Source organism: Gymnodraco acuticeps, unplaced genomic scaffold (assembly GCF_902827175.1).
Source record: "Gymnodraco acuticeps unplaced genomic scaffold, fGymAcu1.1, whole genome shotgun sequence".
NCBI lineage: Eukaryota > Metazoa > Chordata > Actinopteri > Perciformes > Bathydraconidae > Gymnodraco > Gymnodraco acuticeps.
Genome location: NW_022992177.1, coordinates 1,959,729 through 1,986,825, shown reverse-complemented (window position 1 = coordinate 1,986,825; position 27,097 = coordinate 1,959,729). Strand labels below are relative to the sequence as shown.

The 27,097-nt window shown below is 39.2% G+C and overlaps 1 protein-coding gene and 1 long non-coding RNA gene across 3 annotated transcripts; one reads left to right on the top strand and one right to left on the bottom strand.

Annotated features, from left to right (window-relative positions):
* Positions 1 to 58: 58 nt before the first annotated feature.
* On the bottom strand, positions 59 to 13,070 carry LOC117538795 (anoctamin-9). 2 transcript variants are annotated; one of them, XM_034204687.1, is made up of 24 exons: positions 12,642 to 13,070; positions 11,718 to 11,792; positions 11,484 to 11,594; positions 11,258 to 11,394; positions 10,950 to 10,999; positions 10,798 to 10,856; positions 9,919 to 9,998; positions 8,384 to 8,518; positions 7,726 to 7,819; positions 7,587 to 7,647; positions 6,475 to 6,557; positions 6,271 to 6,375; positions 5,613 to 5,777; positions 5,497 to 5,533; positions 4,277 to 4,388; positions 4,057 to 4,114; positions 3,841 to 3,938; positions 3,235 to 3,431; positions 2,978 to 3,130; positions 2,563 to 2,710; positions 2,354 to 2,476; positions 2,166 to 2,259; positions 1,620 to 1,732; positions 59 to 768 (listed from the first exon to the last, which is right to left on the bottom strand). In XM_034204687.1, the coding sequence occupies exons 1-24, from the start codon at positions 12,660 to 12,662 to the stop codon at positions 732 to 734; spliced, it is 2,346 nt and encodes a 781-aa protein (XP_034060578.1). In that variant the 5' UTR covers positions 12,663 to 13,070; the 3' UTR covers positions 59 to 731. The 2 variants fall into 2 exon arrangements, with proteins under 2 accessions (XP_034060578.1, XP_034060579.1); XM_034204688.1 differs by having other exon boundaries at positions 59 to 1,174; positions 12,642 to 12,662.
* Positions 13,071 to 22,208: 9,138 nt separating this feature from the next.
* LOC117538820 lies at positions 22,209 to 23,748 on the top strand. The gene is made up of 3 exons (XR_004567910.1): positions 22,209 to 22,336; positions 22,877 to 22,982; positions 23,337 to 23,748. It is a non-coding gene; the product is annotated as an uncharacterized LOC117538820 (long non-coding RNA).
* Positions 23,749 to 27,097: the final 3,349 nt, after the last annotated feature.

Here is a 27,097-nt window from a genome sequence, read left to right as displayed (position 1 = left end):
AAATAATACTGTATTTACACTTGAATCTTGCTGAAAAATAGATAGACATTACAGAATATGAGGCCAAAGGTTTTCTCTTTTATTCAATAATATAAAATATTATAATGCAAAAACATTCTTGTGTCTGCTTCACAAAAGACACCACCATTATTTGTCTGCAGTAAAGGCAATCATCACATCGCTTGTTTAAAATATAAGGCAACAATGTAACACATAATCGGTACTGTAGTGCCATAGCAGTATACATTATCATTAGGCTTTTCCTAAAAACACTTACATGCATCTCACAAATAAAGAGATCCAACAGTAAGCTATCAGTGCATTCATACAATCCAATAAGAACAATCTCATCATCAGTAAAATTGGTCACTGTCATAGATTGTATACACTGTCCACTGGTTTCATCCAAGAAAAATGAGTCTGTCTTCAAAGTCCATTTCAGAGATGAGGATCCAGATAGGCAGCACTTAACATTTGGCTGCAAAAAATGTAAAGAGAGTGCGAGCCCTCCTTCTGAACTCTTCAGAGAGATGATAATGCCTTTGGCATTGACTCAATTCTGTGACAGTCTGGACACTTTAATCAAATCAAATCAAGTTTTATTTATATAGCACATTTATAAATGATTTTTGGTCGAGCCAAAGTGCTGTACATATAATAAAAATAGCCTACTGTGTGGCAACTGTTAATGGCAACACTGTGCTCATGTCCTCAGAGAAAATGTGTAACCTTTAAGGGTGGTCTGAACGAAGTCGAGCTTGAAATGAACTGTGAGAAATAAAACAAGGGTTGGTGAGTTGCAGCAGAAAAATAATTGTGGTCACAACACTGGAAAGCAAATCTTTAAAAACGTCTAATATATACTAGTAGTATATAATGCACACATTATTAGAGTTACAAAATAACTAAAGTCATCATTTGGGATATTTGGGTTCAGTTAAATTATAAACCATTACATTTGAGTGGAATATTTATGTCAATGTAATGTATACCTCTTATGACGCATTAATGTAGAGTAATGCTGGCTGTAAGTATATCTATCTATCTCAATTTATTTTTAGTTCAGAAACTCTTAAGACGTAACACTGTTACATGCAAGTGCTTATGTGGTGGTAAAAGTTTCAAGTGTCAGGTAGAAATGTTTTAATGCACTGGTTCCCATAAGTTGGAATGTCTGTTGAAAAAAATGAAAAACATTTGTGAGCCTGATTTATTTAATCTGATTCATTTGAGCTACATAAATAGATATATATATATATAGACAGACTTTTGTTAGCTTAATAAGTACAGTGGAGATGCTAATCCACAATACACAAAAGGCAAATTAAAAATACAAAAAAGCCTTTGTCTTCTCCTGCGATTACTGCAAATGAAGCGGGAGCAACTTGTGTCTTTTGTGTGTTAAAACTAGTTATGATGTGTTACGTCATGGACCAACTCAACCAACGTAATAAGATCAGTATTACCCTCAAATAGGGATTTAGTTTATGATTGGTGAATGCGTAGGTAGGGCACCACAGAAAAAGGTTGAGAATATTTAAACAAAATCCTAAAAGGCTCATGTAATATTCTTTATATCTATTTTTTTACAGTGTAACTTCACATTGCTTAAGACTCACCTGAGTTCCTCTTTCAGTCTGTTGAGTTTATCAAAGAGCCGATCATTCTTCACCTGCAAGGGAGCACTCGGCACAAACCATGCTGCAATGAACTTGCATATGACGACAACGTGCTGAAAGCAGAGAGTACGTTTTTAGGAATGTTATCATCTTTCCGCTCAATGAATATGTGGTTTCATTATACTGTAGATAACACACCTGGATTTAGTTATTGCCTAGATAATGGTTGCCTAAAGATGTTTTTCTTCGAGTGTCAAAGCTGAGACTTTATAATGGGCCACGAGCCAAAAGCAACCACCTTTTGTATTGTTTTGTATCATTATGATGCAAAATGGTACAAGAATGCCAAGTTCCCTTTTTGTCTGTGTGCCACTGTCTCTGCCTCTCCAGGGGACCACTTTGGGCAGCCCTGGCCTAGATTGATACTGTCAATCAAAATACATTCACAGTGTGCTGGGATGGTTGCTTCTACTGTACAGAAAAACTGCTCAAAGAAATCAAAGTAGGAAGATGAGATTAGGGTTTTTGGTTATGGTTAAATCTCACCTCAAACAGGATGACAAAAGCGAAACGCACAGCTAAAATTAACCAAAACTGTGGGGTTAGATTGTAGTCCTCATTGCTCCTGTAGTCTTTATACCTGTTTGAGAGAAGTAGACAAGAATAGCAGGCTTTTATATCCAAAGAAAAGGGAGATTTTATATAAAAACAAAAAAGATATAAGAATAACAAACCTGCAAGAAGTTACATTCAGGCCACTAGTAGTGATCATCTGACTGGCCGAAAACTCATTGCGTAAGTTTAGATCATCTAAATGTGCAACGGAGAGAGTGTTGTTGATGTATCCGGACATGCAGCTGGAAAAAAACGAATATAGAGAGAATATATTTAAAGTGTGTCGCATGAGTTGACAGAATAAAAATTGTTCTAGAAGTACTCTTACTCAATATCTGCTTCTGTGCCGTTAGCACATGGGCCGTAGCGGTAACGATAAACCAATCGAGGGATGAAATCTGATGACACGCCGATGACTAGCCCGTTAGCAATGACCGCTAAGACACCAATAGCCTCCAACACGTCTATCCACACACCTGAGGGAAGAACAAGTTGATGTGATGAAAATGTAATCTATTTTTTTTAATTGAATTCATTTTATTCACAAACAAGTAAAATAATAAGACAAGTGTGAAATGGGACACCCCGATAAGCAATGCGGAGCTTAAGAGGCACAGACACTGAACAGAAAGCATTTTAAAATTATCTTTCTAACACATCTAAAGTTGAAACAATGTTTACAACCTACAAAACACCTAACACGCCAACAACATTTACACTTCCAGTTTGAAAGTGGTGCTCACCAATATCGTTGGTTTTCTTGGGGACCAGCCTGCGCTCCAGAGTGACCATTTTAATGGCGTCCAGGCGGATCTCAATGATGTTGTTAATGAGGGCGAGCAGAGGGGCGAGAGGAAACGCTGCCACAAATATGGTGGTAAAGCTGAACTGGATCACTAAGGAAAGGCAGAGAAGAATATCATCAACGAAAACCAGTCTAGCATTTGTCCAATGGGTCCTGTTTTTGTTGTTAAAATTGTATGCATACTACAGTACATACCCATCTCCAGGAACTCATGGAACAGGCTGAAGGAGTCCACGTCGTTGAGGCGGTAGTTGCTGAGCCAGTCTCGAAGCTTGCAGTTTTCACACAGCTCCGCTCCATGGTTGACCTCTGAATCATCCTTCAGGTAGCAGTGGGCACATTTCCTCTGCAGCTTCTTGGTTCTCCTCTTCTTAAACCACCTGCAGAACCAGCTGAACAGAGACAAAGCTAGTTGAGAAGGGTGAATAATACAGTTTTATACAGTAAATCATCTAAAATCTGGAACAAACTCCCAGAAACCTGCAGGTCCGCTGCAACTCTTACTACTTTTAAATCCAGGCTGAAGACTTTTCTTTTTGTCGCTGCTTTTAATTGAAACTGAGCCATTGTGTTCATCAGTAAAGTGGAACTTCTGTGTGAACTATTCATATCTTAAACTGCACTGTACATTTTTATTCATGTATTTTTTCTTTTAATGTTTCTTTTATTATCTGTTACTGTTTTTAAATGCGTTTGTCTGAATGTCTTTCATTTTTGTAAAGCACCTTGAATTGCCTTGTGTTGAAAGGTGCTATATAAATAAACTTGCCTTGCCTTGCCTAAAATCAGATTTATACTTACGGGCCAGTGAACTCAAAGACATTGCTAATGGTTTGTTTAAGGACCATTATAATAGCCATTTGGATAAACAGATCTGTTAGACATCCACTGGGATGACACTGCACAGGAGAGAAGAAGTGATAGGACAACAATAATGAACAACATTCAAATGTGAAATATCAACTATTACTTAAAAATCATGTTTTTCTGAATGGGATAAAGAGTTTTGTTACTAACCTCCTCGAGCCTCCATATTCCTGAAATTCGCACATAACTACCAGGATGGCCATTTATCCTTTTGTGTGTGTAACAAAAACACATTATTATTATAAATATATATAGATATGAGTTTCTTTCAAAAGGACAATATTCAGGGGTCCTTAAGGGTAACATCAAAAGTTCCAAAATGTGAATACTGAATTATTGTACAGGCCTAATTCAATTCACTAGTTCTTACCTGCCGAGAAAAAAAGCGACGTAGAACAGGGAGGAGAAATAGGTGAAGAACTGGAAGGTGAACATCTTGACGGTGAAACTCTTCTCTGTGGCTGCAAATGATCTTGTTTCCTCTAAAAAATACAAACAAACTCATGTCAGTGTCCATGCAGTTCAAAAGATGGCCAATGGATGGCACAATCTCACAAACGAGAATATCATTTTGCATCTATTATATAGTTTGCCTTAATATACATTTTATTATTCAAAATAATGTTATGTTGATGCCTATGGTTGATGCACATACAGCAATATTACAATTTAATTTGTAGTGTTCACATCTTCAGATATTGTTATTTTTAAACTTCCATTTCTACAGGAAGCTTTTAGAAACCCATCTGAACACGACTGGCTCCCTACAAAAGCAAACGTGAGATGTTTTAGCCAATTTGGTTTATCTTGGTAACCTTTAGTTTTCGAAAAAGACTCTTTGGGGGCTCTACATGCACTCAAAGACCCTCGTAAAAGTTCATTCATGATGATCTTCCTCTTCCACCTCAGTTCAATTATTCTCAGTGAGTTTCCGATTTCTGAATATCACCTGATCTATCACACATTTTTAAAACTCCCGTTTATTTGCCCTTATTAGTGTACATGGTGGCCCAGTTCCAATGTCCAATATAGAGCTGATGTATGCTGATGTATAATGCCTTCAGGTGACACTGTGCTTTCTGGAAATGTAAAGTTGTCTATATAATGAGTTTTGGGAATAAAGAAAAAAAGAAATTGGGAGAAAGTGTGCAGAACGGGGTAAAAAATAAATAACATCAAAGCCCTTCCAGAGTCTCAGCCTTAAGCCCTGAAAAAACATGCAGAAAGGTCTATGTGTGGACATTGGATGTGGGCCACATGATCTATGTTGCAAAGGTGTATTGTTCAAGGCATTACTACTTATCAGTCTGTTATCTGTGTGTCTCTCCTGCTTCCTGTCCGATCACATGCTTGACAGCATCAGCCATCCTAAATGTGTTTGCCAGTTCTCACTGCCCAATACACTGACACCTGCATTACAATAACTGCTCATTTACATTTTCAATTACTGAAATACATTATATTATCAAATCATTTTATAAAAATAAAAAGCTTTTAAAGCAAACATTCAACTTTGTTATATTAGTGTATCAGCGTCTCTTTCAAATGTAGTATATAAAAAGGAAAATGTATTCGGTACAGTTAACATACCTATTTCACAGAGCTTCATGGCAACAATCCTGTTGATCTGCAAATATACAAATATTGTCAGAGCCACATAGAATATAGGAAAAGTCAAACAGAGACACAGTTAGAGACCTGCGCACCCGTGTCATGACGGTGATGATGAGGTAATGCAGGACGGCCCCCAGCATCATTGCTCCGCTGTTGGAGTGGGTGCTCAGGAACTTCCATGATCCTTCAGCCAGGACCACCGCTGCGATCACCCTGAACACCACCAAGGCATGTGTCAGGCCAATGATCACCAATATCTGAGGGAACACAAAAAACACTCATTTGTTTCACTATATTTAGGAGGGCATCCAAACAAGTACCTTCAACTACTTTTAAAGTCAAAATATTTTAATTTAAATGCATGTCTGATATGCCACTATGTTTCCCCAAAAGAGGTAACACAATGGGGATTGAGCCTATGGCCCACTGAAAATATTGCAATATTGATATATTTGCATTATTACAAATTCAGTGTCCGTGGCGACATTCTCTGGAAAAAATAGTGTATTGCAAACCTTGCACACAATTCTGATGCACATACTGTATATCATCGAAGACACTCCTGAGTGCAGTATCCCATTCTTTTCATTGAAATTACTAAATGAACCAGGACTGAATAATTAAGAATTCCCACTTAAATACCAAAAACTGAACCTACTCCTTCCTGAATCCTATTTTAACCTGAGATCCAAAGATGACGAAGCATTTGAAGAACATATGTAACAAATGTAAAAATGACAAGTCACCCACCATTACTGTGACACAGATCAGAACCAGAGTGCTGCGCAGGTAGGAGTGCTTATATTCTTTTGGTTCACAGTTGGCATTGTTCACAATTTCCAGAATCAGTTCCTCCTACAGTTAAATATAATAAAAGAATATACACAGTTATAACTCCAATGAGCACTGAACAGGTATTACTGAAATGGGATGTAACATGTGAACTGATCATACCTCCTCCTCACACCAATCCGACACTTTCCATTCACACACATAGGAAGCTCGATGTCTCTTCCAGAACTCCAAAAACAATGTTGCTGTAAAGATCAAGGATTATTATGAGATCATGAAGCCAACAGGAACTACATCATGAGAAATGCACAGGGAGAGTTTTTGTAAACATAGATCTGGGTTATGCCTGTTCCAACTTTTGGGATATTTGGTAACAGCTTTGCATTCACCGTTTTATGAATGCATGAAAGTTTCTACATGCCTTCATTCAAGGCTTAACATTACATATTTACTTTTGGTTATAGCATTTTACACAGGCCTTATTCAAAAAACAAGAAAGCAGGAAGCCAATTTGAGACCAATCCAGATTTTTGCGGTCTGAAATACTTGGCGGGAAATTGCACCATCTGAGCTCCAGCCCTATTTTAGACCATGATTCAAAATTCTAATGTATTTCTCTCTGCCCATTTATGCACTACTCTGATTTTATCTTACCCCTACCTTACACAAGTCCTCTCATAAAATGCACTCATGCAGTCACTTTAGTGTTTGTTCTAGTTAATCATACCCTTCTAATAAACTTCACTTCAAATCCATAATGTCACTGTCACTTTGCCTGGATTCTTATTTTCTATTACATATTATGCATTTTAGAAGAGGTCTGATAACAGACAGCATATTTTTAAAACTCCACTAAAACACAGAGATACTAAAAGCATAAGAACTGAAAAACTCAGTGAAAGAGCTTTTAGATGTTCTTATAGTTGACTGCCTGACCACCCCCACGGCCAGATGGCCTGGGCTGATTAAGACGTGAGAAGCCAGGGCCAGTAGGTTTTCTCTGGGGCATCTTGTTGGCAGTGCATATCTCAGTGAACTTAAAGCTTTCAGACAGTTAGATATACCAAATATAAAACAGACCAATTTGTACATGTAATACAGTAATGCCAAACATTTTTAAGTAATAAATGACAGAATGGGAGAACAGTTCTGTTTTATGTGTCTGTCTAATACTGTCTTCACTCTAATCTATCTTTAACAGGGATCTCATCATCAAAAAACATGTGACAATTTCCCTCATCACAAGAATAACTATGTCATACTGTATAACTCACCCCACACTGCCATGAACATTGCAAAGAGCACTGTGCCATTATTATCAAACAGCAGGCTCACCTGTAGGCAGACAGACCAGCAGTGAGCACAAACAGACAAATACAACACTCATCCGGCTAATGAAAAGCACTGATGTACCTTGGCGTATGTGCAGGTGTCGGAGAGCTGCCACACTTTGCATCTCTTGTCACAAAGTGGACACATGACTGTGTCAGCCTCACAAACCTCCTTTCTGCAACACAGCAAGCACTTCATTTGTAAATTGAACAGGTATAAGTTTTCCTTTGTTCCACTGTCAATCAAGCTGCTGAACAGTCAGAAACAATTGTGATTATGCGGTGTTAGGAGTTGTTGGGAGGTGAAATGTTTACAGTGTAGTTTGTGCAATCGAGAAGGTTAAATAGGGAAAGTGCATTATGTGTAAATAGGTATGGACACAATAGGGATATGTGCAATTTGACGGACACTATGCATAGGTGCAATAGGGAAAGTGCAATATTGATTTGTGTATGAATGCAGTAGGGAAAGTGCAATATTTGATTATGTATGTGCAATAACGATATGTGCAATAGGGAAAGTGCTGTACCTGTATGTTTCTTGTTTGTTTCTTTGCCATGTGATATGTGATCTCTGTTCTGTATCTATGACTGATTGACCTGAATGTTTTATGTTTATTATCTCGATGCCCAAGACAAATTTCTCCTAAGGGAGACAATAAAGCTCTATCTTATCTTATCTTCATTTGTTACATCTGAAATGGTCTGCTGTGACACTGTGGCATTGTGGAGAAGCTTACATGAGGGGTGAGCTGTTAAAGAAGGCGAGGCCATAAAGGAAGACGATGACCCCGATGAGAGCAGGCGGGATCAGCAGAAAAGTGTACCAGCCCAGCCACAGGTAGTACAAGGCCACCTTCTCCCCAAAGTAGTTCCTGACATGAAAACACACACACGGAGAAAATGACAAAGAATGTTACTATCATATATAATGTGTATAATATGTCCATCACAGGATAATCATAATTACATATGTATTTTACATTCTTTTTTGAATGTGCATATTTTTTCTGATTCCTGTATTTCACTTGCACCATTTTATCTATTGCACTGTATGTCTTACGTTTATTGAATTGTATAGTTGGAGGAGCCTGGGAGATTTAAATAGCAAAAAAATAAACTGTAGCTGCATTTTTGTTTCTTTACATTTCTTGCTGTTTAAGACATACATTTAAAAACACAATGTGGTACTAAATCAATATTAACAAATTATACGGAAAGTTTATGAAACTGTAAACAAAAAACACATAGTCTTTATTTGTTGAATTGTGCTCCCTTAGAGTAGAAATATCTCATAAAAGAAGAAAAAGGGTGTCAACATTTTGTATAATAGCTACTGTATAACTCCGCATGTTATATTATACAGGTTTTTGTTTTTGTATACTATTTGTTTTCTGTATCCTCTTCTATCTAACATTAGTTCAGCTAGACCTTCATTTTTATAGCTGCATGAAATGTGTCCTTCTGTTGGCGTAGTTTGTCTCCTCTGGTTTTAGCCAGTTTTTGTTATCTGTTAAGTGCTGCTGCTCTTTAAATGAGACACTAATCAATTTGATGAGAGAGTGGCTGCGCTGTTCTGCCAAGTCATAATTGTTTGAGTCCAAAAAGGATCGTGCACTGAAAGAAGGTATCCATAGTTTCATTTAGTCGGCAAAACCAGGCAGAAGAAAATATGGGAGTAGTTTGTGTGTACCTCCCCACAATGTTGCCATTTTTTAAGAAATGTACATTTCTTGTGTATGTACAGTTTATAATGTTATATTTTATCAATGATAATATAATGTTACACTTTACAACATGAATTCTCTTTTCATTCTACTCCAGCCTCCTGGTTTTTAAAAGAGGAAGATTAATGTTCGACGACAACAAGTACTTGTATGATTTTGCCTAAAGGTCGAGTGATGATGTTCAGCACATCTTGTCTCTATGCTTTCTGAAAGCTGAGTGCGGTAATATCACAGCTTACATATTTACATACAGCTTACACATATCCAATTACCTTTCTAAATGAAATTGGAGACTTGATGTATGTTTGCATTGTGTTTGGACTAAGTAAACAACTGAAACTAAAGGCAACAGCAGTAATTACTGAGCATGATTTTCGAACAATGCTTCCAAACAATTCCTGCATCATGCGTGGGGGTCGACATGCATGCTGTTGTCTTTCTAAAAGCTGAACCCACTTCACAGTGAGGTGAATTTGAATAACCACAACTGAAGAAAAAAGGAAAAGAAAAACAGGATTATGAACAGGCTGTTGTGTTGCAGTCCAAACCTGACAGCAGTGATGGGTTGCCCTTGGAGACAGGCTGTCCATCGAGCCCAGTTCTCTTTCAGCTCTCTCTGCTTCTTTTTCTGAAAGCAAGAGCAACAAGAAAAATCAAAAGAAATCTCCAACATAAGGAAGAGCTTTGTACATGTTTAAAAACACGACATACAGTAAAACTTGAGCTTACAATGAAAACAAATCCACAATTAATGCTGCTACATATTATGTATGGGCATTATATTTTGTTATTATATTATATCATAAGGCAAAATATATTTACATTTAATATCCTCGATATTACATTTGGTAGAAACTCCTTCTCCTCCCACGGTGTTGTAAAGCACACAAGGACACATTTGTACATGCTTACATGTGCAAATGTGTCAATGTATGTTCACACATTTTCCCACATAGCCCCAGCATTGAGTGACTCACTGCAATAATATGACTCCCTTAGCTTCTCTGTGAAAAATTGTTGTTTGGCAGCATGGTATTGTTTTGGAAGGACACTGCCAAGTTTCATGTCATAATTACTGATGCTCTTTAAGATAAGCATAACACTTTAGTGGCCACATGAAGAGGAAAGATTTATCAGAAGATAATAGTTTCACTATCTTAAGAATGAGGAGCTAAATAAAAGATGTTAATCGTGTGTGGATGACGGAGAAAAGATACTGGGTTTAATCATTTTATTCACACCTGACCTTAAGAAAAATATGTATCCAACTTCTTTATTCATACAATCGGTTTTATCTGCAGCTCTTGTCCAAGACTTTGTAATAATTCATTCATCAAGCCAGTTATGGTGACAATATTGCAACTATAGTGATACATCATAGATGCTGAACAACAACAAGGTTTAAATGGAATGAATTATTTGTTTACCTCGTGCAAGCAGAACTTTGCTTCAAAAACCTTCATCTTCATAAGATTCCGCAAACTCTCTGAGGAGAATAACAGGGGACAAGAACAACATGAACAACAAGATTAGGTGCCAAGTACTCTAAAAGGATTGGAAATCAAGATACTTTTCTCACCTCCTGAACGTATATGGGTGTGATTCAAGATGAAGTGGACAATCCTTATCCTGAAACAAAGATAAGTATTGCTTATGAAGCCTATTTTGCAACAACAAATCTTAATTCATTTAATTCAATGAAGTATTTGACATTTTGATTCTTAGTAATGGTTAAGAGAAGCAGGGCTTGGAGAGTATTTAGAATATCACATTCATTCATGTCCAAATACCATATTTTGAAAAGGAATATTGTGTTATGTAGCGGGTAAACCGTCACAGATACTTCAAATAGCATCTGTGATTGTTTAAAAATAGAAATGGTTTTACCTGGTGCTTAGTGGTACAATGTTCTGATCCGAGCTCCAGTTACAAGCATCAGACACTTTGAGCAGATATCTGTACCTCTCAAACATTTCTTTAGGCGCTTGGATCCCATAGAAGACGAGATCATCATCTATAATTTTCTAACGGGGATGAATAAAGACAAGACAAATCAAAGAGTTGTGTAACCTTTCATTTCATTCAACGTTTTTGTTTATTTCAAAAGACTTACGGTCACTTTTAATTTTTTTTTTTTCAGCTCCTCAATGTATTCAATTTGCTTCCTGTCCTGGTGATCATTTGTTTTGGCAACCAGGACGTAATCGTATGATAGAGGCGTTTGCTGTGTGACAAAAATAATATGGAAAGTCAGACTTTCTGACATTATAGGGATCGATCTTAATCTGTGAATTAAGGTGGCTACAGTAGTTTGTATGTTTTTAAAGTGGACACAATCATTTCTTACCACAGGAGGGATTGATGACTGATCATTGCCATTCTCTTTCACCACACCCATTAATTCCAGTAGATCAATACTGGGCTGTATAACAAAAAATTGAAAAATAATACAAAGAGATAAAAATATGACATTCCACACATCATGAATAAAAACTAATTTTTCTTGTAAATGTTATATAACATTTAAAATTGGTAGGTAAGAGTGATAGGGCTACAACTGAGGATTGTGTTTTATTATATAGCAACTTTTTTTTCTTGAAGGTCTATAACATGTATGATAAAAGTGAAAAATGTCCCTCCAGTGACTCAAAATCCAAGGTGATAAAATAAAATAATCCTTTAGTAGTCCCACAACAGGGAAATGTGTCTTTAAATGTCTTGTTTTGACCATTATTTTTCGGTCGACTAATGCTTACAGCTCTAATGATTGACACATAATGATTCTATTATGAGATAATTAGGTGTGATCATCTCAAAAGACATCATTCCAAAAGAATCCAGTTTAACTATGACATAGAGATGTGTCAGTGAATGCCACTGTGGTGATCCTGACTCACTATAGTGTACTGACAGAGTAGAGGGTTAATATCACATAATTGAACAAAGAGCATGGCATGTTGTCATACTCTAACCTTCATGCCTATCCATGCTATTCACTTACACGTACAGTGAAGGTGTGGCATACATAGAAATACAATCTGAGCAGTATGATACTAATGGAAGAACATACACTGCTAATTCATATTATATATTCTTAAGGGTGGCTCTTATACAGCACTGGATTGAGCCTCTGTTGTATTCAGTCTGACAAGTGCAGGTTTGGATAAACATCAGGCCTATGTTAAACATGAAGCTTGAAGAAGAATCTGGATTCAGAACAGCTCTATAATGTATCGATATAATGTTAGTGTATGTGAATGGGATCACCTACCTGCCTCCTGTGGCCGCGCATGATGACTAGTCTCTGAATGCAGATGCGACTTCCCGGATTCAAAAAAAATCTCCAGTGCCCATTCAATGATCCCGGAGGCTTTCCGTGAGCTCACCGATATGCTCAACTATAACGTTACATGAGTGCTCTTAAACAGGCAGTCGTCTACTTCCGTACTTCCTCTATGAACAAACGTGTTGTTGTATTCCTCCTACAGTAGCTAAGGAATGTAAAAGCGACTCTACCTGTTGCTGGTGTCACTGCATGTGTATTTATCGCCACCACCTTTTTTTCTCAGGGTCAACAGTGCGGTCAACAAACAAACACACCGACTGACTGACTGAGTGACAGGTGTACTGTATGTTCCAGATGCTGCAGAGTAGACACAAAGATAATCTCGATGTGGTTTGTCAGGTGCAATATAATTAAATATGTTGGTTTCCTCCTCCTCACTGATGCAAAAATACAATATAGTCACCACTAGGTGGAAGCAGTGAGGTTAACAGGCTGTTAAAGTAAATCACTGCCTGTGTCTGAAGCTTCCAGACACAGGTTCACCTCCCCAGTCAAGTTAGTGTTTACTGTGTGGTTTTTTTCATCAGATTGTAGTGTTTTTTATATTATTAGGGCCTGAGCACGAAGTGCAAAGAACTATTGAAATCGTCAGCAGTATTATTCTTATTTTACTGGTTCTGCACTTTCGACCTGTTTTTGAGGGACTTGCGACACTATTCATGTAGCGACATTTGGCAACGCCGCCAGGGGGGTATACTACGAAGCAGGATTTTCGCTTAGCCGGCTAAATTCAGGGTAAACTCCGGCTTTCCGGTCCTACGAAGCTGGTTCTCTTTTTAGCAGGCTAGATCTCCATGGTAACTTATGCTTAGCGGCTAACCTGGTCGGGACCAGGGGCCTATACTACGAAGCTGGTTCAACCTAACCTGGATATGTTTGAGTTAGCCGGTTGGCCTAATCCAAAACATACGCGCTCTCGCTAAACTGCACTACGACGCTGGTTATCAAGTGGATCGCTCAAGCCTTAAACTGCGCTTTAAACTCCGCACACTGAGCTCTGATTGGTCAGCAGGCAGTGCTTTCACTGAGTTGAGCTCTTAGCCTGCAACCTAACCTGGGGGGTATACTACGAAGCAGGATTTTCGCTTAGCCGGCTAAATTCAGGGAAAACTCCGGCTTTCCGGTCCTACGAAGCTGGTTCTCTTTTTAGCAGGCTAGATCTCCATGGTAACTTATGCTTAGCGGCTAACCTGGTCGGGACCAGGTTAGGTTGCAGGCTAAGAGCTCAACTCAGTGAAAGCACTGCCTGCTGACCAATCAGAGCTCAGTGTGCGGAGTTTAAAGCGATCAAGTCATATTACAGGAGAAAGGAAATACAGAAAAGCTGCCGTTGCAGGAAAGACGGCCGGCAAAAATCACCGACTGTGTGAACGTGAACATTAATAGAATATCACCTCCATCTTCAGAGCAATCTGACTATTATAACATTAGCGTAAAGAAAGCTTACTTAAATATCTGCCACAACATAAGTAACCGGATCAGAGTAACATTAAGTAGGCCTACAGTCCGCGGCATATCACATCATAATGTATCATATATTTCCTTATCTGAGTCAGCTGAGCCGTATCTGGCCGTGCAACACTCACAGTGTCACATACTGTATGCAGAAGTATTATTTTAAGCAACACATTAAGTTGACGAAACACTCGAGACAAATGTAATTAAAGTCAGATCGTGTCTTGGACGGGGCAGTGATATCATAAACCTGTTAATGTACGCATTCAAACACTTGTTCTGTTCCCAGCTGTATTCACCTTGCAGGTGCAGCTATGTGGCTTTGATCCTGGATAAAGAGTTTAAGTCATGGATGTTTAAAGTTTAACTTCTTCATTTTTGACTAGTATTAAAGTTCACTTTTCATTCAGGAAGTATGACGCTGCGCTGTCAGTGCGCTTCTCCATGTTTGTGATTGGTCGAATGCTCCAGATACCACCCCTTTCATGTGAACGCGCACCTAACTCGATAGGACACGGCTGGCTTGAGCGATCCACTTGATAACCCGCGTCGTAGGAAAGTTTAGCGAGACCGCGTATGTTTTGGATTAGGCCAACCGGCTAACTCAAACATATCCAGGTTAGGTTGAACCAGCTTCGTAGTACAGGCCCCTGGTCCCGACCAGGTTAGCCGCTAAGCATAAGTTACCATGGAGATCTAGCCTGCTAAAAAGAGAACCAGCTTCGTAGGACCGGAAAGCCGGAGTTTTCCCTGAATTTAGCCGGCTAAGCGAAAATCCTGCTTCGTAGTATACCCCCCAGGTTAGGTTGCAGGCTAAGAGCTCAACTCAGTGAAAGCACTGCCTGCTGACCAATCAGAGCTCAGTGTGCGGAGTTTAAAGCGATCAAGTCATATTACAGGAGAAAGGCAATACAGAAAAGCTGCCGTCGCAGGAAAGACGGCCGGCAAAAATCACCGACTGTGTGAACGTGAACATTAATAGAATATCACCTCCCATCTTCAGAGCAATCTGACTATTATAACATTAGCGTTAAGAACACTTACCACATATCTACCACAACATAAGTAACCGGATCAGAGTAACATTAAGTACAGTCCGCGGCATATCACTTAATGTAGTCTATCATATATTTTCTTATCTGAGTCAGCTGAGCCGTATCTGGCCGTGCAACACTCACAGTGTCACATAGGCCTACTGTATGCAGAAGTATTATTTTAAGCAACACATTAAGTTGACGAAACACTCGAGACAAATGTAATTAAAGTCAAATCGTGTTTTAGACGGGGCAGTGATATCATAACCCTGTTAATGTACGCATTCAAACACTTTTTCTTTTGCCAGCTGTATTCACCTTGCATGTGCAACTATGTGGCTTTTATCCTGGATAAAGTGTTTAAGTCATGGATGTTTAAAGTTTAACTTCTTCATTTTTGACTAGTATTAAAGTTCACTTTTCATTCAGGAAGTATGACGCTGCGCACTGTCAGTACGCTTCTCCATGTTTGTGATTGGTCGAATGCTCCAAATACCACCCCTTTCATGTGAACGCGCACCTAACTAGATAGGAAACGGCTGGCTTGAGCGATCCACTTGATAACCAGCGTCGTAGTACAGTTTAGCGAGAGCGCGTATGTTTTGGATTAGGCCAACCGGCTAACTCAAACATATCCAGGTTAGGTTGAACCAGCTTCGTAGTATAGGCCCCAGGATGGGTGAAAATGTTTACATTCTGGATTCGATGGGTGAAACATTTCAAACTTGCTCTCTAGCGCCACCTGTGAACATTCAGTTTTTCGAACAAATGTACAAAGTCCCAGCGTAACTCTGACGGACCTGAAATTTTGCACACTTATCCGGGTGCAGCAACTCTACATATTATCTCAAAATCCCCATCAAATCCCGAAGCTCCGCCTACTTTGATTTTTTTTAAATTAGCATAATGTGAAAAACAGTGAAATATTAACTGAAATTCCAATTTCTTGATTTTCCACACCAAACTTAGTGCACAGCATCAGTGGAGGGTCAGACACATTACCGTACAAATGAGCACGAGGTGTGGAAAAATGTGGCCAACATCAATCAAAACGTATTAGCAAAAGGGTGTGGCCTACACATAAATGCTCACAATTCTCCAAAATGTATCCAAATATCACAGATTTCGGTGGATAGGTTCAGTGTGTCTTGGGGAATAGGCACACAAAAGCATGTTCATTTCGGACAATAGGGGGCGCCAAAAACACAACTAATTTATATCTCAAGAACCGATGGACTAAAAAAATATATGTTGTCATAGACATACTGGCAGGGTGAGTATAAACTGAGATTTAAAGGGTCGCAACCAATGAAAAATGTGGGCGTGTCCTATTCAGTTTTTTCTTGAAATCGAAGGGTTAAAAAATGTACCGAGCCATAAGTAGGGGAAAAAATGAGTTACAGCCTTTAAATTCGGAACGCATGTCACAGCCCACAACCTTTTCCAGACTGTAGAAAAAATCGTACGTTTTAGCAAATATGGCTCAGTAGCGCCCCCTATTGTGCGGTAGTCAAATATAGTTTCTTCGAACTACCCAAAACTTGGCACAGAGATTCCTCATAGAAATGCGGACATATTTCAAAATGGCTTCCATTATCCCCGCCCCCTATTAAGTCGGCCATTTTGAAATATGTCCATTTTAAGCGCATATTCGCATACTTCTCCTAGGAAAATGATCGGAAAAATTCCAAACCAGGACAAGATCAGCCCATATCCAATGTGATGCTAAATTGCGAATGAATAATCGACTGCTCAACCGGGGAGCTCGTAAGCTAACAGAACATGTACCAATTTTGACGATTTAAATGCCACAAAATTGCTAAAATGACTTTCGGACGCAAAACTTGGAACACACGTCACAACCCACATCTTTTTCCAGACTGTACAAAAAAAACGTACATTTGTGTACACCAGCTCAGTAGCGCCCCCTATTGTGCGATAGTCACATATAGTTTATCTAAAAAGGTCAAATTTCACTTGTTTTGCATCAATCTTGATACAGGGTACTTATTATATGTTATAGTTTGGATTCCAAAAGCTTTTAGTCTACTAACCCATCATTCAAGGGTGGTTTTCACTATAAGTAATGGGTTTTTTTTAGGCGGACATTAGAATTTACATGTTTTTACTATGTTCCATCTGAATTTACTTTAAAATAAAAACATCTATATTGTACGGTGGCCCTGAAGTGCAAGACACCACAGCATTTCACAAAACACAATAGAATTTCACAAAATGCCACAGCATTTCACAAAATGCCACAGCATTTCAGAAAACACAACAGCATTTCAGAAAACACAACAGCATTTCACAAAACGCTGCAGCATTTCACAAAACACCGCAGCATTTCACAAAACACAACAGCATTTCAGAAAACGCCACAGCATTTCACAAAACGCCACAGCATTTCACATTGGACGGAAAGGGTATTCCTTAGGGAGAACACTTATTGTTTGTGATTGGACAGAGCCAGCCAGAGAAGCACTGCTATGATTGGTTGTTTTTGCTGCCAATCAAGAAATGACTTCGTGATTGGCCCAACACATCAGCCGTTAGCTGTTAGCACACACTCAGAGCTCACAGCTCCTCATATCTGTTCAGAAACTGGACAAAAGTTAAAGATATGCAAAACACAGACTGTCTATGTCATGGCGAATACAGTCGCTGCTTTATTTATGTCTGTATGATGTTGTTGTGAGTGTGGACGGAGCAGCTACAGGTTAGTTTAGCCTGATCGATCCGATTCCGATAGGATTTACATGGAGATACGCCCCGCCCCCTCTCCAGTGTCTTTTTTGAATGACAGGAGTAAACACAGAATTAATGCTTTATTAATTCATGGTTTTTAAGGGGCTTATCTCCATGTAAATACTATGGTAGACTACCCAATATTCGCATCGCTCTAATCGCTCGAGTTTCACCGCGGCTGTCAGCTGTGTTTGCTCCTGTCATTCAAACAAGACGCGCTGGAGAGGGGGCGGGAAGTATCTCCATGTAAATATATGGGAGATACCAACTACAACAAAATGACCTCGGACCTATTTTGTTCACATTATATATGCTTCCGTTAGGCAATATTATAAGGAATCATTCTGTACATTTTCATTGTTATGCGGATGATACTCAACTATATTTATCAATCAAGCCTGATGAAATTAATCATCTAAATAAAATTCAAGACTGCCTTAAGGACTTAAAAACGTGGATGACCTTAAACTTTTTGATGTTAAACACGACCAAAACTGAAGTTATTGTACTTGGCCCGAAGAATCTACGAAACAAATTATCTAAGGATATACTAACTATGGATGGCATTAATTTGGCCTCCAGTGAGACTGTAAGGAATCTTGGTGTTATATTTGATCAGGATTTATCCTTTAACGCCCACATAAAATCAATTTCAAGGACCGCCTACTTCCATCTACGTAACATTGCAAAAATCAGGCATATCTTGCCTCAAAACGATGCAGAGAAACTAGTCCATGCATTTGTTACTTCAAGGCTGGATTATTGTAACTCTTTATTATCAGGGTGTACCAAGAAGTCAGTCAAGTCACTTCAGCTGATTCAAAATGCTGCAGCTCGTGTACTAACCAGAGTTAGGAAAAGGGACCACATTACTCCTGTTCTGGCTGCCTTACACTGGCTCCCTATATAGAACACAGGATAGAATTTAAAATTCTTCTTCTCGCCTACAAAGCCCTTAATGGGCAGGCGCCATCTTACCTTAAATAACTCATTATACCCTACTGTCCTACTAGGGCATTGCGTTCCAAGAATGCAGGGTTGTTGGTTGTTCCTAGAGTCTCTAAAAGTACAATGGGAGCCAGAGCCTTTTCTTATCAAGCTCCACATTTGTGGAATCAGCTTCCAGTTTGTGTTCGGGCGGCAGACACCCTATCCGTTTTAAGAGTGTGCTTAAGACCTTCCTTTTTGATAAAGCTTATAGTTAGGGCTGATTAGATTCAGCCCCTAGTTTTGCTGATATAGGCTTAGTTTGTCGGGGGACATCTTACTTCTTCCTTCTCTCTGTCTATACCTGTGTACTCTCATGTTCCGATTAACCCAGCTTCCCCAAATGTCTTTCTTTTTGGTGTCTATATACGCCGGGATCCGGAGTCATGGATGATCCTGCGCTCCTCTGTCCTGGATCGCGAGCCCTGGATCTTGAGTCGTGGCTGTGGTCCTGGATCATAGGTCCTGGATGGATATCCTCGTGGATTCATCTTCCTATTATACACACATGCATTTCCAAACATTTGGACTACCTATGTTGCAAATGTATTATCTTTTCAATTTACACACGGCATCTATTGCACGTCTGTCCGTCCTGGGAGAGGGATCCCTCCTCTGTTGCTCTCCCTGAGGTTTCTCCCATTTTTCCCTTTAAACTGTGGGTTTTCTTCGGAAGTTTTTCCTTGTACGATGTGAGGGTCTAAGGACAGAGGGTGTCGTATTGTCATACTGATATTTTGTACAAACTGTAAAGTCCACTGAGACAAATGTAACATTTGTGATATTGGGCTATATAAATAAACATTGATTGATTGATTGATTGAATGAACATATTTGACCGTGATTTAATTGTAATACACGTTTCAAAGTGATGCCGAAGTAACTACATACTGATAACGGTTAGTAAAAACCATGAATTAATGCTTTGACAAGTCTGCAGACAAGACGGCAGGTGAAAAGCTTTTAAAATGCGTGTTTTCAGAATGGAATCGGATCCATCAGGCTAAACTAACCTGTAGCTGCTCCGTCCACACTCACAACAACGTCATACAGACATAAATAAAGCAGCGACTGTATTCGCCATGACATAGACAGTCTGTGGTTTGTACATGTTTAACTTTTGTCCGGTTTCTGAACAGATATGAGGAGCTGTGAGCTCTGTGTGTGTGCTAACGGCTGATGTGTTGGGGGGACCGGTTGGGACATATTGCGCTGTCGGACGTTGACCAATCACGAAGCGTCATTTCTTCACTGGCAGCAAAAACAACCAATCACAGCAGTGCTTCTCTGGCTGGCTCTGTCCAATCATAAACAAGAAGTGTTCTCCCTAAAGGAATACCCTTTCCGTACAATGTGAAATGCTGTGGTGTTTTCTGAAATGCTGCGGCGTTTTCTGAAATGCTGTTGTGTTTTGTGAAATACTGTGGCGTTTTGTGAAATGCTGTGGCGTTTTCTGAAATGCTGTCGTGTTTTCTGAAATGCTGTAGCGTTTTGTGAAATGCTGTGGCGTTTTGTGAAATGCTGTTGTGTTTTCATTTTAAGTCATACGCTAATATTAACCAATACACAGCTTCAATCATTACTTTACTTACCTTGATCACATAACAGCTGTATTGAAGGTTTGCTTTTTGATCAATAAACACAACAACAAAAAGCAAACTCCACTGGTATGGAACATACATGGCCTAATATCCAGAGGAGATGCGTTTATTGAGTAAACAAACGGTCAAGGGCAGAATGTCTGCACAACCCACTGCACCGCACGCCACGGTTAAGGCTCCTCCAGACAGCCTCCGCGATAATCGATCGTCGACGAGCCTTTACAGAAATGTGTTTTCCTTCGAGGCGGCGAGCCCACATACGTTTCCCGGTCGCTGCCTGAAGACCTGGGAGTCCGGGACCCGAACGTTTGACAAATTACGAACGGCTCATTTCAGAGGACACGCGCGTGTCTGCTTGACACCAGGACGACCGGCGACCCTCCCCTACAGGCGCTCGGACGCGAAGGCCCGCCCACAACTGCGTGCACGTCTGTGACCGCAGTTTTAATATTGTATTGTTATGTACATTATGTTACCCAGTGACTCCAAATCAATGCAGAATATGAATTTTCACAACATGTTCAATATTGAAAAAGCACTCAAATCTAATTAAAAAAAGGTGTTTCCTACTTGTCCAGTGTTGTTTTATTATCAGGTATGGATTGGGAGTCAATGGGTCACAAACCATGGGTATGAAGTGAAATGAGACCCGCCCCGAACATTTGATTTCATATAATATTTATAAAAAATAACCCCTAGAGTTGTAATACAAGCTGCCTTTATTTGGAGTCACAAGCTCACATGACATTTATTGAAATAAATAAAAACTTTCGAATAAAAAACACCAGAATTTCGATAATAATATGTTTATTAAACAGAAAAAGCAATAATAACTGAAATTATTTTCTCTTTAAATATTTTGATAAAAATACAAATGAATTACTTAATGAATTCAGTTATAAGATACATGCATTACAAATTCATGGAGGTATTGAAAATGACATTTGTTTTGTAATTCAAACGGTAATGTATTGATGGATCCTGGTGAAAATCATTGGTTAAGACTAAGAGCTTGGATGAAATTGTATTGACTGCCAACAGCCTGTGAAACTCATAACAATTGCGTAAGTACCAAAGTATTAGCAGCAATATAGGGTTTTCAAAAGTAAGAGTACTCAGTTTGTAGAATGTCCCCCTTAGACTGACCTTGGGAGCAGTCCAGACCATAAGTAATGACGCAGGATAAACAGCAAACCCCAAATGTGTTATTAACAACCATTCACCTAAATGTACAAGGCATCTCACACTATGCAGCTAGCCCTGCTGGTACAAAAAGCAGCATTGTATACAGCAAGCCCACCCTTAGGCGCAACCAAAAACACAGGGGTGAGTGAGGCATTTACTACGGTGGCCGGCAGGTGCAAACGCGGAACAACGGCCCAAAACCCCAAAACGCATACATAAGCAGGAAACACCTGCAAATAATGAAATAAAAACAAACAAACCCTGAAAACAGATACAACAGAAAAACTCTGCATTTGCAGAACTGATGCAAACTAAATACAACACACAAACCCCGAAAACAAACGCAACAAAAAAACGCAGCAAATACCAAAACGATATGCAAAGTCCAAAGCACGTACAAATCCCAAAACACATAAAAAAAAAAAAAAAAACATTCCGGAAGTGCTCCAGGCCTCTAGGGGGCGCGCTCATGGATGTATAATAAGAACGGGCGCGCTACGTGGAACATAATATAATAATATGGCTCTGGACCAGACATAGAGAGAACGAACAACAGTGATGGAAATCGGGAGGAAAGAAAGTTTATTTAAGTGGAGAAAGATATAAGAAGGTAAGTTTTGTTTTTATACATAGAGCGTCATATTTATATAGCTAGCGTTAGAGCTTCAGAGGAGAGCTTCACGTGAAGAGAAGATAAACTGAGGGAAGAACATTGAAGAGATGACAAATCAAGTGCAGACAAATAACACGGGCCATAGTGAGTACCGCGGAAAAAGGACATTTGAATTCTTACCAGTGTGTTTATATGTATGTATTTGTGTATGATGTTGCAACTATACAGAGCTTTAGCAATTGCCTGTAACTATGGTCATGCTAATAAAGCTATTGAATTGAATTGAGAGAGAAAGAGAGAGAGAGAGAGAAGTGACAACATATGAAGAGGGACAAAGTAATGACAGGAGAGTAGTGTGCATTAGACATGCTCAAGAACAAATATAGAGAAGACATTCAAGGAGAGAGAGAGACAAAACACAGATTCAACGGTAAACATGATATATCTTTCTATTTATTTAGCGAACCACTATTTAGACTGTGTGTTTTTGATTGACTTGATTAAATGGATTCACTACATCAATGTATGTCTTTTCAGGCTGCCGTGTTTTATCCTTTCTGTGGCCAACATCTGGGGACAGTTCAAGTGTTCTGTGGCTCCTGTGGCAACAATGTACAGTTTTTGGCAGAAGTTGAACACAACAGTAAGTTCACTTTTTTTTATTGTATCTGTTTCAAATGCAAGAAATAAGGATTCAACACACTACTCTGTTTAGAATACTAATTGGCAGATGCATACACTAGTTATCAGCATGAAGGACACATTTTTTCATTGTCTGTTTATGTGAAATATGTAGAAGCCATCATTACATTGTAGACCAATGCATGATCAAATACACAAAATAGCAAATATTATACATTCATAATTGTGTATTAGTTCTATCTTTATAGGGAACATTAAACATTTAGAATCAGATTTTGAGACAGTGAGCGGCTGGGAAAGTCACACCGCCATGGGGCACAAACAGTTGCTGACGTGATGTTTTCTTCATTCTCAGGCATTCCATAAGGAGGGTCAGGAACTCACGCTTGGGACCACCAGTGTCCCCTCCATCCTCAGTTTGCCCCTCATCATCAGTGAACTTAACTGACATCTCATGAGAGGGATCGAATGAGGCACCTTTGAAGCCGCGGATTGATCCATCCCATACATTGGCTCTATTAATATTGAACCTGCTGCAAGATGTATTTGTTCTTTTTGCAGAGAGTTCTGCAACAATGTGTGCCGCAGTCAGGTATTCTGTGCTGGGAAAGACAAAGTGATGTATTGTAAAATTAAATGATGAAGCTAGTAATAAGATTTACAGTATAGAATAGAAAAATTAAGTGGTAATAGTAACAATTAATACCTTTGCTCCATTTTGTCTTCTGGCTCAGACTGGCTATCAATAATGATACACTGAACCAAAATATAAATGCAACACTTTTGTTTTTGCTCCCATTTTTCATGAGATGAACTCAAAGATCTAAAACATTTTCTATATACACAAAATAACCATTTCTCTCAAATATTGTTCACAAATCTGAAAAAATCTGTGATAGTGAGCACTTCTCCTTTGCCGAGATAATCCATCCCACCTCACAGGTGTGGCATATCAAGATGCTGATTAGACAGCATGATTATTGCACAGGTGTGCCTTAGGCTGGCCACTCTCTGGTTTCTCTCTGGAAACATCGCGACGCGATGAAAGCAGTTTCTAAAATAATATCCAGGGGATGCCATTGGCTGAGATAAGTCCGGCCGTGCGTCACGCCTCCACCGTTCCCGGAAATGCATCCGCGGAGGAGCCGTGGAGGAACCATCAGTGTATCCTCGGTTAGAGCTCCTCCAGAGAGCCTCCTCGATGCTCGGTCCTCGGTGTGCATTTAGAGAAATTAGATGTCCTTCAAAATGGCGCGCTGAAATTCATTTCCGGGTCACTACCGGAGGACCGAGGAGTCGAGGAGGGGAAATTTGAGTATTGAGAAGCCTCTACGGTATAGCCCTCCCGAAACCATAAGGAGGTGTTGAATCCTCGGGGACTCTTTTAACGGTTGCACACCCGAGTTTTGAGACAGCTAGGAGAGTACAGGTAAGTGTTTGGAACATGATACGCTGTTCAATCAGTCTACAAAAAATAAATAAATAATAAGTTACCATAGCTATGCGGATGATGACACAAATTTACGTAACAATTTCACCAGGAGACTATGCTCCAATTCAAACACTGAGTAAGTGCATTGAACAAATCAATGACTGGATGTGTCAGAACTTTCTCCAATTAAACAAAGATAAAACTGAGGTAGGCTAATGGTTTTTGGAGCCAAGGCAGAACGTATAAAAGTTAGCGCTGAGCTTCAGTCTGCAATGTTCAAAACAACAGATAAAGCCAGACATCTAGGTGTAGTCATGGACTCTGACCTGAGTTTCAACAGTCACATTAAAACATTTACTAAATCAGCCTACTATCACCTAAAGAACATATCTAGGATTAAAAGACTAATGTCACAGCAGGATTTGGAAAAACGTGTCCATGCTTTTATCTTCAGTAGACTGGACTACTGCAATGGTGTCTTCACCGGTCTCACTAAAAAATCTATTAGAAAGCTGCAGCTAATTCAGAACGCTGCTGCTCGAGTCCTCACTAACACTAAGAAAGTGGATCACATCACTCCTGTTCTGAAGTCTTTACACTGGCTTCCTGTGTGTCAAAGAATAGATTTCAAAATACTGCTGCTGGTTTATAAAGCACTGAATGGTTTAGGCCCAAAATACATTTCTGACCTACTGCTAAATTATGAACCATCCAGATCTCTCAGGTCTTCAGGGACTGGTCAGCTTTCTGTCCCCAGAGTCAGAACTAAACATGGTAAAGCAGCGTTCAGTTATTATGCTCCAAATATCTGGAACAAACTCCCAGAAACCTGCAGGTCCGCTGCAACTCTGACTATTTTTAAATACAGGCTGAAGACTTTTCTTTTGTCGCTGCTTTTAATTGAGCTATTCATATCTTAGACTGCACTGTAACTTTTATCCATGTACTTTTTCTTTTAATGTTTCTTTTATTATCTTTTCTTTTTAATGACTGATTTTGAATGCCATTTTCTTAATGTCTTTCGTTTTTTGTAAAGCACTTTGAATTGCCTTGTGTTGAAAGGTGCTATATAAATAAACTTGCCTTGCCTATGTGTTCAATACATCTACATCATTACAAAAACGGACCCAACTCCATTGAAAACACCTATGTTGTTTATAAATGAGATTGAGCCACAAAAAGAAATTGGCCGCCCCTCCCTACAGGCCAATCACGCAGGCTGCATGGGGCCCCGCCTTGCGCAGGGGGCCCCGCCCAGAGGGCCTCAGCTGCTGTGCGCAGTTCTCCGCGCACCCCCCTTATTATACATCCATGCGCACCCCCCGCGAGAGTGAGAGGTGACAAGGGGAGCACGTCTGTAATCCGACACCGTTGCAAGTGCAGGTGAAGAGATGTCGGTGAAAAGACAGTTTCAGTCCGGGGGCAAGCAAGAGGGGGAAAAAAACCAAACTTGAAGAAACTAGAGCATCACTCGAAGGTGGGTTATTGTCAAATGTACAACTTGCAAATGTTGTATAAGTCAAATTGCCAATTGCCATATTAAAACATCAGCTGCAATTCACGACATGAAGAAGGCAGTCTCTGCAGAGCATATAGGCTAATGGAGATGCAGTTATTTCCAGCATTCTTTATTTAACATTCATTCAAGTATGTGATGCCTTTTATCTGCTGATGTACAGGAGGAAGAGTGATACACTGTCTGTCTAGTTGGCTTACATAACAGTTCAAGTTTGCAGCCTAAAAAACATGGAGCATTTTTTCCCCTTTTATTAATTTTTATGTCAATTTGCACATTTCGTGGTGATGCTCAGCCTCTCCCCTTAAAGCAAGGCAAGTTTATTTATATAGCACCTTTCAACACAAGGCAATTCAAGGTGCTTTACAAAAATGAAAGACATTCAGACAAAGGCATTTAAAAACAGTAAAATATAATACAAGAAACATTAAAAGAAAAAATACATGAATAAAAAGTAAACTTTTACTCCTAACAGTCATCATCATGTCAACCACAACACAGAGAAATACTGATAGCAATGTGTGTGTAGTTGTTGATACATTGCTGACAGAGGGAACTAGAATACAGATTTAAGAAATATCAGTTTTTGAGCATGTCATAAGCATGTTTTGTCTTGACTATATTACAACTATATTATAATAAAATAATATATTTATATTATTGAATTGATTATGATTATTATTATTAGTAGAAGTATTCACCTGTAAACGCATACTGAACGACATACATGCACATTTACCATTTACCTCACTGTATACAAAAGTAACTGTGTTGATAATAATAATAAACAGGAATTATATTTGCAAAGTAGCCTACTTTGTTTCCAAAAACAACTGTCGGTTGGGGGGGGGGCCTCATCTCACAATGTCGCTTGGGGCCCCAAGTTGGCCAGGGGCGGCCCTGCACGTAGGCCTACCATATAATTATGTTTTACAGATGGCGCGTCCGATCCCAACACCTGGCATCTATCCACATGAGTTTAGATCGCCTGAAGACATACCACACAATAATGGTTTTTAAACGCAACACTTGCTTGTCTAATTATTCTATTAGGGCCATTATTTTTCAGTGTAAAACATGTTAAAGGGCCTTGCTGTGTGCTCAACCTAATATGCAGAGCTAAAAATAAAGATCTATACAAACGACACAGACTCAGACCACCTCCGAC